This window comes from Chaetodon trifascialis, chromosome 19, assembly GCF_039877785.1.
Source record: "Chaetodon trifascialis isolate fChaTrf1 chromosome 19, fChaTrf1.hap1, whole genome shotgun sequence".
Taxonomy (NCBI): Eukaryota; Metazoa; Chordata; class Actinopteri; order Chaetodontiformes; family Chaetodontidae; genus Chaetodon; species Chaetodon trifascialis.
The window spans coordinates 19,242,925-19,256,634 of NC_092074.1; the positions used below are offsets into that span (position 1 = coordinate 19,242,925).

Here is a 13,710-nt window from a genome sequence, read left to right on the forward strand (position 1 = left end):
TTCAGAGAAAACTTTTGAACTTTTACATCAGCATGGACAGTGAGTATGGAAAGTAAGTGGACCTTGACTTGAGATGGTTTGTCGGTTATTTACTTAAATGACAGCAGTGGGTTTGTACTGACCACAGCTAATACAGAAAGCCATAGCTCTAACTCTGGAGGTCATGCCTCCGTACCTGTGACTTGTCTCCTCCCAGCACGTTGACCATGACCTCCATGACGGTCTCGTGCATGCCCAGCACTCTCATTAAGTTGGGATGTTGGTAGAAAACCTTGTTGTTCATGATGTCTCTGGAACACAGGCGGGTGTTTTGTGAAGCTTATAAGGTTATGATGTATTGTGCGTCCCATCTTTTTGGGGCAAAACAAGGCACAGTTGAAATACTGCCTGATTACAGAAACGTATCTAAGGAACAACGTGCAGGGAGGAACCATTGCATAGCAGAGTCTATTATCTCGACGTCACTGCGTTTATGGTGACAAATGTTCTTACCCAAGTCCATCAATCATGAGTTTCTCCTCTTCCTTGCCCATGCGTACTGACAGCAGAGACCTGATTTGACCCAGAGACACCAACAGGTTAATCGCATCCTGCACGGAGGCGGCACTGATGGTGTAGGATTTCTTCATGGCTCGGAGCAGCTCTCCGATGCCGTCATACTGCCTCCTTAGCAGGCTGAACATCACTCTGACCAGCTCTGGGTCCTGGATGTGAGACTCCTGAGCCCAGGTGGTTATGGTCTGGGAGATCAGCTCCTTCAGGTTGGCTAGAGAAGTGAGAATTCAACATCCGCACAGTGAATGATGGTACACAGATAGTTACATTAGTGCAATGGTGGCACCACTCTAAACTCAACAGGGTCCTCCTGTGTATATTACAGCTTGTTTTTCACATAAGTTGGGTTCAGCTTCTACAGAATATATAGGCAGCAAAGAAAGAGCTGTTGTGCTGCCACTGGATCCAATTCTGGTTTATAATAACTTTAAAAACATATTTGTTACTTTTAATCCTGCCAAACAGACACATCTGATAGAGACGGGTGAATCCACAGCGACATATTGGACAGATAATTTCTTTATCTGATAAAAAGTGGAAAAAATCTTCACCCAGACGAAGACGAGAAGCAAAAGTTAAGATTGAAACACACACTGTCTCTTAATCAGCATCTGGTGAGGAATCCCTCTTCATATCTGTTGGTGTAAAACAGCCAGTCAGGTTGATGAAAACTATCGATAACTGATTTTTCGTCGTCACTTGAGGGCAGCAGAATCAAACTGTGAACACAATACGGATTCATCATCACTTTTTAAGTCGATGGTGAACAGTTACTTATTACTGTATTTTCAAGAAGGAACATAATTTCAGTGGACTGTAAAGAGGTAAAACCTGTGGTTATGGAGTCACTGTGTGGAACAACAGCTTCTCGACTCAAACACTACAGCAGCTACTTAGTCTAGAAACCAGAAAATACGTTATTTTTGTGCATGACAGCAAAATGCTGAGGCAAGCTCTGCTACAGGTGAATCAGACAATGATTCATCCTATTGTAGCTTATTCTAAATAGGAAAAAATATAATGCATCCTACAGTTCTTTTTGGTACAACTTCCTGCTATTCTGCAATTTCAGTGTTTCAACATTCAAGGTTCTGATAAAACCTTCAAGGTAACATAAATACTTCATGAGCAATGTGCAATTCACTCAGTGAAGTGTGTATATGTACTCTGTTACCTGTTCAGAGGTAAAAAGTAACTGTTTTCAAGTCAAACTCATAGTCATAATACAGCAGACACTCCCAGCGCAGAGTTTAAAACATCATACAGGGTTTTGCTGCTCTCATCTTGGATGATCTGATCAGAAGCCTCAGGGCAGCTCGTTGGCTGTCAGCAGCTCTGTGATTATGACATTTACATTCAGCAAACAGTACAATCAGAAACGCTGTAATGTGTGTGAAAGGCGGAGGAAGCTAAAATCTGTCATCCACATGAAGCGCGTGCAGTAAGGAGCTCGAGGGGCATGACAAGAGTGAAAAGGTGGCAGAGTAAATCAAAACATTTTGTGAGATCCAGGAAGAATCAGCAGAAAGTGCACAAATACAGTCAGGCAGAAGTACGACTGTGCACACATTTCTTTAATTATGTCAGAGGATAATCTAGATGAGATGTAACTCTATAGGCTGGGTTATGGTGCTGCTTGTGTAATATGACCAGATGACTTTGCCATAAACTTTATGTCTTCATGGGCGCTGATGATGTTGACATTTACACAGTACATGAGGTGATATTTGCAGATCAATTAACAGTGTACTCTGAAATAATATCCAACTGGCATGACACCTTAAGTCTGGGAGTGCAGTCTGTCATCGACTCCTTCACTATTAAACAAAGCATGAATACAGTAAATTAACGGAGACAAAACGTATTTTTGTGTTTGTCAGCAAGTCTCAGCTGAAAGATAATTTAAGCATCGTAACTCTGGTGGTTTTTCATATATTGATCTGGGATGTTTGGATGCTGCATGTACAATATGACTGTCAATCTGGAGCACTCTACCTACATTCACTCTAAACGTGTAAACAAGCTAAGTATTTGTATTAATCTCTAATCTGAGCCTCTTTCCAACAATGGAAAACACTGTCAGTAATACTCCTGCACTGCCCTGCCTCAAAAAAGCTTGACAACACTGTCAACATTCACTCATCACTGAGCTGTAAACTATTGGGATTAGATGATAATGATTGATTTTTTCAAAACAAAATGCAGCAATGAGAGGAGCTCCTACTACACTAAACCTGTTTCCTTCTGCAGTAAGTTGACTTAGAAAAGGTAAGGGTGTAATTGCTTGTCCTTCAAACTTTTGTCCCCAGAGAGAGTTCCTTGGAAATGTCTTAAATTGTTTCCAAAGACTGTTGAGAAAGTTGTGGGTTCTGTTCCCCAGTGACCTCAAAAACCTTTTTCATTAAGAGACAGAATAACATGGGTCTAACCCGTTTCTTCCACATTTATAGCAAAGCACAAAATAAGAGACAGATTTATAGACATAGATAAAAACTAAACTGTGGCGCAGGAGTGGAGGTTTGCTTCTATTTGGCTTTTAAAAAGTGGTCTGGGTGATCCTTTCAAATTTCATTTTAAGGTCTCATCAAACTTTAATCTTACAGAGAAGCAACACTAAAACAGAACACAAATACAGAGGAACTCTGTGACCTGTAGAGATAAATGTAGGGGCTGTAGCTAAACGCTGCACCTGTCCCAGTGATAACATTATTATTCCAAAGCTATCGCTGAACTTTGAGTGTTTAAGTCAAACAGCCCAACATCTGTAGCAAACAAAGGGTCAGTTTCACACAGAATGATAATGAGAGACGAGACAGAGACAAAGAGAGAGGGACAGAAAGAGAGAGAGAGGGAGGGAGAGAGAGAGGGAGGGAGGGAGAGGGAGAGGGAGAGGGAGAGGGAGAGGGAGAGAGAGAGAGAGAGAGAGAGAGAGAGAGGGAGAGCGAGCCAGCTGCCCTGAAGGTGAATGTCTCGCAGATTCACATCTGCTCTGCATCGTCTCAAACAGCGGCTCACATGGGACTCATCCCAAATACAAAAAACTACCCTGTGTGGAAGCTAATTTACACACAGTCAGGATGGTGTCATTTATTAAAAAACGTTTAAGTTTCATAACTGCCCCCAAATGCGTTTGCTACACTGGTAATTGCAAGCTCCTAAAATATCCAAGCTGTCATTCACTCCAGCACTTTTTCTGAACATGGTACAGTGTGTGCCTCATCCAGCAAGTTCATCACTGACAAAATAATCCTACAAAAAGTGGTGTGACTGGTTTTGGTGTTATCGGGATTATACGCTGAAACGCATAATATGATTTTAATATGATGTGGAAAAGGTAACATGGATCTATCAGACTCACCTCGAGTCACATCATCTGTCCACTTATGAAGCTTTTCAATAATGCAGGCTAGGTGTGGGAGGCTGGAGTGAGGCATTAAAATTTATAGCCAAGCCTTGCTGTGGCTGTCCATTAGTCTTCTATTATTTGAAACAGAACACAAGCACGCTTTCAGCAAAGGGCAGCAAAAACAAATACTGAAACCACCACACAAGACTGAAGCAGAGAACCTGTTGAGCTCGTATCCGGGCTGTGTCTTGCGTTCTCTATCATCACATCTGTGTCTATTTCAACGATTTTTTTTCCCCTGTGCATCTGATCCTGAATTTGGTGATTTTGTAGCCAGCTCTGCATTACTACGTCTTTTTCCTGTTTGCTGTACAAAGTTACTTACTGGGGGCAGCCTGTTCCTTCTCTGCGGGTTCCTCCTCTGTCTTCTGAGGCGGACCTTTGATTTTGTAGAGTAGAGCGAGGAGTCGGCCTTTTATCGAAGTGTCCTGCTCTTCCTCTTCCTCCTCCACGGGAATTCCTGCAAAGGGAAATCACATTTCTGTAAGAATGAGTTTGTATCAAGTTGGTAGTACTCTCCTTCAAGTGCAGCTAGGTGAAGCTAAGTGTAGTATGTCAAGACACCAATATGTTGGTGAAACAATTGTGTGAGAAAATACCTTAATTTATGAACCACAATCAACAATATTTGTAATAGAACTGAGGGAGCAGTTGGACTCTACCACAGTGCAGTCGCAGTTCTTCATGGAAGGAGTTGAGTTCATCCTGGATCTCCTCGGGACAGGGGCAGTCCTCCCCTGCACTGAAATTCAGCAGGATGTTGATCTGAAGGAAACAAACACAACAATAATGTTGGAAGAGCGGAGGGTGGGGAAGGGAATACAAAAAAATATTTTTAGAAAGCAGGAGGGACGAGGAGAGGGAGGGAGAAATAAGCAAACAACGCAGAAGCATGTGAAAGAACGAATAAAACAGGTGAGCACACAGAGAGGACAGCGCCATTATTATTCTGAGACACTCTCATGTAGGCTTATGCAGTGAGTGCTCACAGGGGCTTTTCTGATCTGTCTGATCAATGCAGACAGAAATAGTCTGACATGGGAAAATCAAAACATCTCATGTAAATCTTAATCACATACTATAACTTAGAAATGGATTTAATGATGAAGTATTCATACTAGCTATAAAACTGCTGAGTTTGTTACAAGCTAACTATAAAGCAGACTAAATATACGAGATGCTTCCCCAGGCTAAGAAAATGCAGGGTCCAGTTTAAGATATTCTGGTCTATTTCTGGCAGAGCTTTTTAATAAACCATGGGAGGAACATACAGCGATCTTGGAGAAAGCTGCCTACAGTATACACCTGCTGCTGACCACCACACTTATTTACTTTTCAGGGATCAGAGAGTAGCTGTGGGGCTGTGCTTATCTGCAAGGCTTTGCAGATCAGAGGAAGTACACTTAAACATTCTGAAAAGAGAAAGCAACGAAGCAAGCGATCTGAACACGAGCCGGAAAAGAAAACGGTGGACTTTCTGGCTACTGGACAGGAAGAATAATGTATCCCTCTCTTCCTCCCTACTCTGGCTCGGAGACACAGTGAAAGAGAAGCAGATGTTTAATGGGGCCTTCTCATTAGCTCCAAAGATCTGAGCCCCTGGCGCTTCAGTGTGCTGACGCAGTTATTACACACTGAACTGAAAAACACTGAAAGCAACTGCTTCTCTCTGTGCTTTTGATATTTCAAAAACAGTAGAAAGAAGGAAACCAAACAGAGTTTTTAAAAAGGAGATCAGAGGAATCCATTGAAGTGTTTCAACCACCAAACGGTTTGAGGATAATGCGAGTTGAGCCAGCCATTCCCCTGTATGTCTGGTTTATGATTACATAAACTATGATTTACAGTGTATACACACAGCATAACAGCATCACTGGCCCAATATATCCACCAATATTACCTTATTCATTACAATTCAGTCCCAATTCTACACCTTATGGAGAGTAGCTGTTACTAGAGTAACAACTAATGAGGACCCAAACAATAAAGAAAAGAGTTAGACAGTCCAGTCAGACACTGGACTGACCATCGTCCTGATGGAAACGAAACCTTGTCTGACCTCTCACAAGTTAAAAAGGCCGATAGCTTCAACATCTGTTGTGAGAGCGAATAATCCCTCGGGGGATATTTTGATCTGAAAGCATCACATAGCACAAACTGCTGTGTCCGCTGCTTTGATTTAGGATCCCCAGCAGCATCTATGGCCTGGTCAAACAGGTATTTTTGGACATGTAGCAGGCTTGATTTTGTGTTTTTATATTCTGTTTTTTTTTAACGACCTAAACTTAACCTTGCAAACAACTTCAATGCTGACCTTTAAGTTAGTGGACTGAAGCTGTTTCTGCAGTTTTTCACAACACATCCTGAGTTATAAACTTGCTTAAAATTATGAAAAATTGGACACAGTATAATGTAAATCTCCCCATTGGGGCTAATAATAATCTTCTACTCGTAAATGCCAGACGTTTAACTCTCAATGCAGTCAACTCACTCCAAGTTCAATTTAGCTTCACATATGGTCCAATTTACCCTTTGGGAGTACCATCTGAAAATAAAGCTATGACAGAGCCAAAAATAAGAGGCACTCGGAGAACTACAGAAGCCCAGGTCATTGATTTTTTCACCCCAAGGCTCAGCGATCTGGGGCTTTGTTCCAGTATAACACCTCAAACAACCTTGGACATAAATTACATCTCACGCAGGATGTAAAGTTCTCATTTGCCGTTTGGTCCGCTCCGGTATTGTACCTGCTCCTGTGGGGGAGAACGAAACTCTTTAGTCTTCTTGGCAGTGACGGCGGCGGACATGTTGAGCGCCAGCATCAGCTCGTTGTAGCGGAACTTCTGGTTGAACTGCAGCTTGGACACGAAGCTGTCGGAGAAGGAGACGATGGCCTCGATGCGGTGCTTCAGCTCACAGTCGCAGAAGTAGTGCAGCAGCTCACACATCTGGAAAGAACAGAGATGCATGGGATGAATTCAGCAGGAACAGGGATCAAGAAAACATTTAGATATAGAACTCTCTCTGTCTGTATTGTTAGATGTGGTTTTTGACTAAGATCATTTTTATATCAACTGACTGAACGTTTTTTGTTCACTAACGACATAGCAACCTCTTATATTATTATCATTTTATCACAACATTAGCTGCCTCCATCTCCACAACGCAGAGATTAAAGCTGCGTGTAAGTGTGAATCTTAACTGCATTGTGGACCTTTTTGTCATTGATAGCAACATTAGTATTCAACCACCGCCTTCATTTGCACTCATGCAGTCACTTCTCAGTAAGAGATAAATCATAAAAGCTCTGAACTGCTGACAAATGAGGACTTAGTGTACCACATCGGGTGAAGGCAAATAAGAGGAGGAAAATTAAATTTTAATTAACACCATGGCAGGTTAGATAGACTTAAGTTTTATACAACAGCTTCAGCAGCTGAAATGTGTGTGCATGTTTTCATGATGGTCTTCCTCACCTGGCGTTTGACAGACTCAGGCAGTGACTTCTCCAGCAGACCTTTAACCAGCGGTTTACTCTCCTTCGTCTCCTCCTCACCCGCCTCCACAGCCTTCTCCTCGTTCTTGCTCACATCCTCCTTCTCCCTGGCCACAGCCACCTCATCCCCCTTGGCCTCTTCGCCCTCCTTGGCGTCTCCAAACACATTGGGGTCAATCAGGAGGAGAATCAGCCTCACCTCCTCGCTGGTTAGGACTCCCATGATCAACAGCGTTCCGATCAGCTTCAGGATGGGGACAAACTGGTACTCCACGCTGCCGCCTACCGGGTCTCGGATATGTATGCCTCCGCCCTGCACGGCCTCAGAGAGCATGCTGATGGCTTTCTCCTTCAGGGTTCCAAGCGGGATCTGGGGGCTGTAGACGTACTGGTGGCGCTTTGTGCTGATGATGCCGACGGGGGAGAAGTTGACCCGAGGTTTGAGGGAGGTGCTCAGGCCCACGCCAGGCAGCGAGTGCCGCTTGGACTCGTCAGGGAACAGCTTGATGGAGCGAGTCTCGTCCGTCACAGGGATGATGAACTCATTGTTCATCATTAGGCGAGCCTCCTTTGCTGTCTCAAGATGGATGCTGGCAATGAGAAGAAGAATCAGCTCAATCATGGCACACCTGGAGGCTTTGGCGATTATACTTAGCAGGAAATAACCACTCTCGGTCTAGGTTTAAAAATATCTTTCCCTGAGTGGTATAAATGTGCAACTGGTAAGATTTTCTACAGCCCCACAGCACAGAATTACCATAATATATCTGTGGGAGGTGACAGAGCTGTTGATCAATACCAATGACTCAGCAATTAGCAAACTATCTGCTGAGAGGACAGAGGAGAGCTCTTGAATTCCTGGTGGCCCATATTCAAAGTTTAGAAACAAAAGCCCCACCCACAGGGATGTCTTCACCCAATTCAGTACACTTGAAATTGCATTTTCAGTGATAATAAAGGTAAGCACCACGTCTTCAAAATAGCAGGGGACATACATAATGTGTATGTAATTTTGTCCATCTGTGTGGTTGAGCTGACGTTTACTGACGTTATGTGAGAAAAGAGATCACACTGGATGTATGCAGGCGATACGAATACATCACAGAAGCATTATTAGGATTTATTATGACAAATTGACTTAACGGTCTTATGTGCTGCTCCATCAGTTTAACAGTTAATGCTGCTGGAGCTGATTTTATAACAAGTTCTATTATTGATTATCATTGGATTCTCTGATTAGTAAAAACACTGCCAACTGTTTTCTTCTCCATTCACCAAAGTTGGGGTTGTTATATCTGAACACTGCAGCAGTGCAACACACTTTCATTTTGTATAATTGACAGCAGCATTCATTATATTTCTCAATTCAATTTGCCCTCCATATCAGATGAAGAAAAAAAGGCAATTTCCCTAACTGCTTGAAAGCAAAGACCGTTGAAAAATCAATCAAAAACAAAAGCACCGATTATAATAAGAAAGTAATCATCTGACTGTTACATTTAAAACCGACTGCAACTATCACACCTGATCAGGACGTTGTAGAAGCCCTCTCTCAGCATGCCAGAGAGGTACTGGTTGTCGATGGTGTAGAGGAGCTGTGATTGGTCCAAGTGGCTGCAGAGTGCGTGAGCGACGCGGGTGTTTCCCAGAGCGCAGAGGGCACAGAACAGCTTCAGTGTGTGGTAGTGGAACTTTCTCAGGTCTTCATGCTCAGACAACTCCAGGATGTCCAAACACCTGGAGGAAAGCAGGAAAAGAATGAGGCGATGGAGATCCAGGGAGGTCATTTACATAGCCGCTGTGCGAGGTGGCAAACGAGATATTCATTTGCAGACCTGTTCTCCTCAGGTATATGTACGGCCATCATCTGCAGCGGTTCCAGGCACTGGACCACCCAGCCGTGCCTCTCGCTGACCCGGGCAGTCTCCACATTGAGGAAGGTGTTCGGCATCCGGCTCCACAGCACGGCCACGATGGTCTGCACGTCCAGTCGTGGCGGGCACTGCGGCACTGGGTTCCTGTGCTCGCTCTTAAATATGGCAGACGAGAGCGGCATTGCATCCTTGGAAAAGAGGACAGATAATATTCACTGAAGGGAAACAATTCTAACTAATGATGTGTTTTTGGATTTAATATTACACTTTGTTGAATAAACATTTTGATTCTGAACACATTATATATGATTTAAATGTGTGATGCCCGAGGAATACTTAATCAAAACAAAGACAAGCTTCACTTCATTTATATTCCACCCACAACGTTTATCTTTAGATCATCCAAAGTAGTGTGTATGTATAGAAATATGTGTTTTACCATAGTTCCATTCAAACTACAACTACTTCAAGTGCAGACAGAGCTTAATACTCAATTACTGTAAATGAGGTTAGGTGTACTGTGTTACTAGTTAATGAGCAAGATTAATGAGCAAACTGTCTATTTGTCCTGGCAGTGCCAACATCCACCATTACTCAGCACATCATGTTCAAGCATTGTCTATTATTAGATCTGAAAAGGGACAAACCTTGATTTTGACAAATTCCATTTGGAAGAGGTTTGCACTGGTGGGGCGTACGAACACAGCTGGGAACAACTTGGTATTTGGCTCCACCTAAAAATAAACAAAGCTCAGGCATCGGCATCATAGATGGGATGAAATGAAACAAAAGTGCTGCAACACTGCGTGATGGAGATGAATAATCAGTCTGCCCTGAACTAAACCCTTAGTGGAATCGAACACCGCAGATAATTCTTATTGTGCTCTTCTAGTGTCTGTTCTGGTGGCAAATTAAACAAATGTCAGAAGGCTTTTAACCTCTAAAACCGGCGGATTAGCTCATCAAATCAGCTCAGTGAGTGTCAGTTGGTGTATTGATGACAGCCATCACACACAAAAGATGAATACAAAGAGAAAGGAAAGCTGGCCACAGCTCTGAAGCCATAACAGGACAATAAGCTTTTCATCAGGTTAAAAGCCCTCTGATTCCCTCAGAAAGCTTCCCCCTATATGCCAATTCACTACTAAATCGAGGATTCAAAAAACTGAAGAAAAAAAAAAGAAAAAAAAAGGAGACAATAACCACGATAAGGCTCGAATGATGAAAGCTTCTCAAGGCATCATTTCGATGTCTAGTCAGGTATTCAATATGATGCGTTAAAAACCTGAGATCAGCGAGGCGGGACGAGGGTTACTGAGCAGATGTCTGTCTTTGTTAAGACTCTGCTATTGAAAACAGATGAGAATTCGGCTGTATAATTTCCTAACTGCCTTTCTGCAGCTCTAATTCACTGCAGTGTAAATTTGTTTACGTTACCTGAAGGGAAGATAGAGGGGGAGCTCTTCTGAGTGTGTGCAGGCAATACAAATACGTCTGAGGGCCATCATCCTGAAGATTTATTATATTTATTTATATCTCAAAAGTTCTCAGCCTCTGAATGGAATGGTTATGGAGCTGACTTTTGGGGAGCAGTAACCCAAAAAACTGTGTGTTTACCACAGGGGGAAGAAATAATGAGATGCACATAATGATGTTTACGAGGCAGACTGTCCTTGTGCGTTAGTCCTCGGTGTGCCACTACTGTGCTATTATTCTTATTTACCTGATATGTTGTGGACAGCTCCTTGCCGTTAGCAGTGAAAGAGACGAGGCCAGAGGCCAGGTCGATCAGGCAGCCGATCTCGAGGTCAGAGTTGGGGCGGCTGCCGGAGGACGGGCCGACTGCGTCCGCCCCGCACACCATGTAGCAGTTACTCCTCTGGACACTGCGGCAAAAGTAGAAAATGAGCTTGGCGTGCGTAACTATGTGAACGTGAACACGCACAGGACGGCAAAGATGACTGAAAAACAAATAAGTTGTACACAGTATCTTTTCATTAAGTGGCACTTCTATCGATCTGTGTTGACTCGTGACTTTTATCTCATTCATATTCATTCTGTAACACACAGAAGCTTTTGTCCTCATTTACTCCCCTGAATACTGAAAGAGGATGGAAAAAGGAGGATAAAAGACAAGTCAATACATCTTCTTTGTGCCATTCCAAGGTCAAATTATAGTTTATGGGAAATCTGGGGTTGCAAACTTACCATACTGTTCAAAAGTAATGTATAGGAAATGTTTTTTTAGGATTTTAATGATGATGCAGTAGGTAATGTGTTTGTCCTTCTTGTGAAGTCAAATAAACAAACTAAAGTAAAACACTGCAAATGAAGTCTGTTATGAACATCTCACCTAACGTGTAAAGTGAAGTGTGTTCACAGGATGACTGATTTTTTTGCTTTAAGGAAGTCACAAGAACAAAAGAGAAAAACTTGATGAGTTTTATAATCAAAGAGGAAATCATTCAGCTGTGAAAGACTATTGAATTAAATGTCCAAAATACTTCTGCTGTTTCCCGTATTCCCACACTATCTCACTCCCATCAATACATTTTTCAGCTTCTTACTTTCTCTTGCAGCACACCGACCTATCCTACTTTAATGCATCGACTTAATGAAGTTTACTTTGAACTTGGCCTTAAGCAGGCTAGGAAAATGAAAAGTGGAAAAGCAAGAAGTGATGCAAGGGAGTGGAAAACAAGAGCATCACAAGGAAATGAACTTCTGAAAATACATTTCAGTCAGTGTGCTTAGGGTTTCTGTCCAGAACAGGATTCACACAGCGACCCTTAAACAATACTGAATGAGCCTCGCTCAATTACTGTAAATTATTGTTAGATGGCACAGCAAATCGGCTGAGTCTCCCTGCCTACAGCACACCTCCCAGTGTTTGAAGATATCCTACACATTAGAGAATATATTAAAAAAGCAGGAGCTTGCCTCTCATGGACGCGGCCCCTCTCGTCTCCCAGGGTGACGGTGACTGTTCGCGTCTTGCTGAGGTTGAAGTTCTTGCTATGGTAATGATAGTCCGGTGTGACCCAGCCCACCCACACAGATGCAGGGTCCTGGCCAGAGAACACTCGCACCGAGTGGTAGTACTGCCATAAAACACACAGCAACAACAGGTTACACTCAGTCAACAGAGAGCATAACAATATTTTTCAGACGTTTCTGAATGTCGATGTGGGTTTAGTTACAGTTGTGATGCTTCCATAGTCAACAGTTCCATCTTCTTTTGGAGGATGGCTGCAGGGACCAAAAAACAGCTTCAGGTTTTAAGAGCAACACAGCGATCTTGAAAATAAAAGCTACCAGCACAGTTCCAGAAAACACTTTTCTGCTCCTCACTTCCGCACCTCCCTTCCAGTGTCTCACCTGAGTTTCTGTGACTCCTCCAGTAACTTGTCTGCAGAGTAGAACTCCACGGGCATGCTCAGTCTACAGTAGACCATGTCATTGTTGCTGTTCTGCGTGCCAAACGTCTTGTGGGTGACCTTGAGGCAGGGGGGGCTGTCTACCGTTCCGTCGATCCTCGTCACCTGGGGAGTTAAGAGTCCGAAGCCAAAGAAGGAAATCGATACACAACATCAATGTGCCCATCAGTAGCAGCGCTGTTCATTATAGCTACGTTTTAATGCATAGATCATGATATGGGAAACATGCTTGTAACATGCAGCTTTAATAACCATAATAACAACAACAATAAAAATGTTTCTTCACCTCAATATGCATATGGTCCTGTGGTACGATGACAAAGGTGGGGAGGCGCTTGCTGAACCACATGGTGATCTCTCTGTTCATGTTGACAGCGAAGGGCTCAAAGCCTTCCTGGAGACCACACATGGTGTAGTACTTAAAAGTGCTGGCGTCCTTGCCCAGGTTCATACGTCCGATCTGAGACATGCCCAGACTGCACACGGGGATGAAACCTGGAGGCGGGTTAAGGAAACATCGGTGGGTTTGGTGTGGAATATCTTTCAGTCATGTCATCCCTTGTTGCAATGTGAAAAGGCTCCTCCATGATCAAAGTTGGCAAACCCTTCTTTGCAGATATAATTAAAAAGTAACTCCAATGTCTCACTACCTCTAACGCTGCGATCCATCTCTCTGCCCTCAAGAACTCCATTTAATTAGTCTGGTGACTTACTGGTGACAATAACCTTGGCAAAAAAAACTGCAGGATATGCAAATTAGGAATGTGTTATTTATTAATACAAATAATTAAACCTAGCTTCAGCACAAACTGTTTTACTAAATCTGTATTTTTATTAGCAAAAACAGTGTAGATCAGTGTCCTTCAAACTGCCATGTATGTAAACACAGTTTGCAGACTGTCTATACAGCAGAATCCATTACACATCAACTATAATAATTAA

At 42.9% G+C, this 13,710-nt stretch overlaps 1 protein-coding gene across 1 annotated transcript in view; it reads right to left on the bottom strand.

Annotated features, from left to right (window-relative positions):
- Positions 1 to 13,710, bottom strand: part of ryr3 (ryanodine receptor 3) — a 102,924-nt gene that overhangs the window by 39,921 nt on the left and 49,293 nt on the right. The window contains exons 29-42 of the mRNA XM_070987224.1: positions 13,055 to 13,263; positions 12,710 to 12,873; positions 12,532 to 12,580; positions 12,272 to 12,432; positions 11,055 to 11,217; positions 9,979 to 10,065; positions 9,293 to 9,519; positions 8,982 to 9,194; positions 7,438 to 8,047; positions 6,709 to 6,909; positions 4,624 to 4,726; positions 4,287 to 4,421; positions 493 to 766; positions 176 to 290 (exon numbers count right to left, since the gene is read on the bottom strand). Coding sequence (XP_070843325.1) covers positions 176 to 290; positions 493 to 766; positions 4,287 to 4,421; positions 4,624 to 4,726; positions 6,709 to 6,909; positions 7,438 to 8,047; positions 8,982 to 9,194; positions 9,293 to 9,519; positions 9,979 to 10,065; positions 11,055 to 11,217; positions 12,272 to 12,432; positions 12,532 to 12,580; positions 12,710 to 12,873; positions 13,055 to 13,263 — 2,711 coding nt within the window. The remainder of the gene's footprint in view (positions 1 to 175; positions 291 to 492; positions 767 to 4,286; positions 4,422 to 4,623; positions 4,727 to 6,708; positions 6,910 to 7,437; positions 8,048 to 8,981; positions 9,195 to 9,292; positions 9,520 to 9,978; positions 10,066 to 11,054; positions 11,218 to 12,271; positions 12,433 to 12,531; positions 12,581 to 12,709; positions 12,874 to 13,054; positions 13,264 to 13,710) is intronic.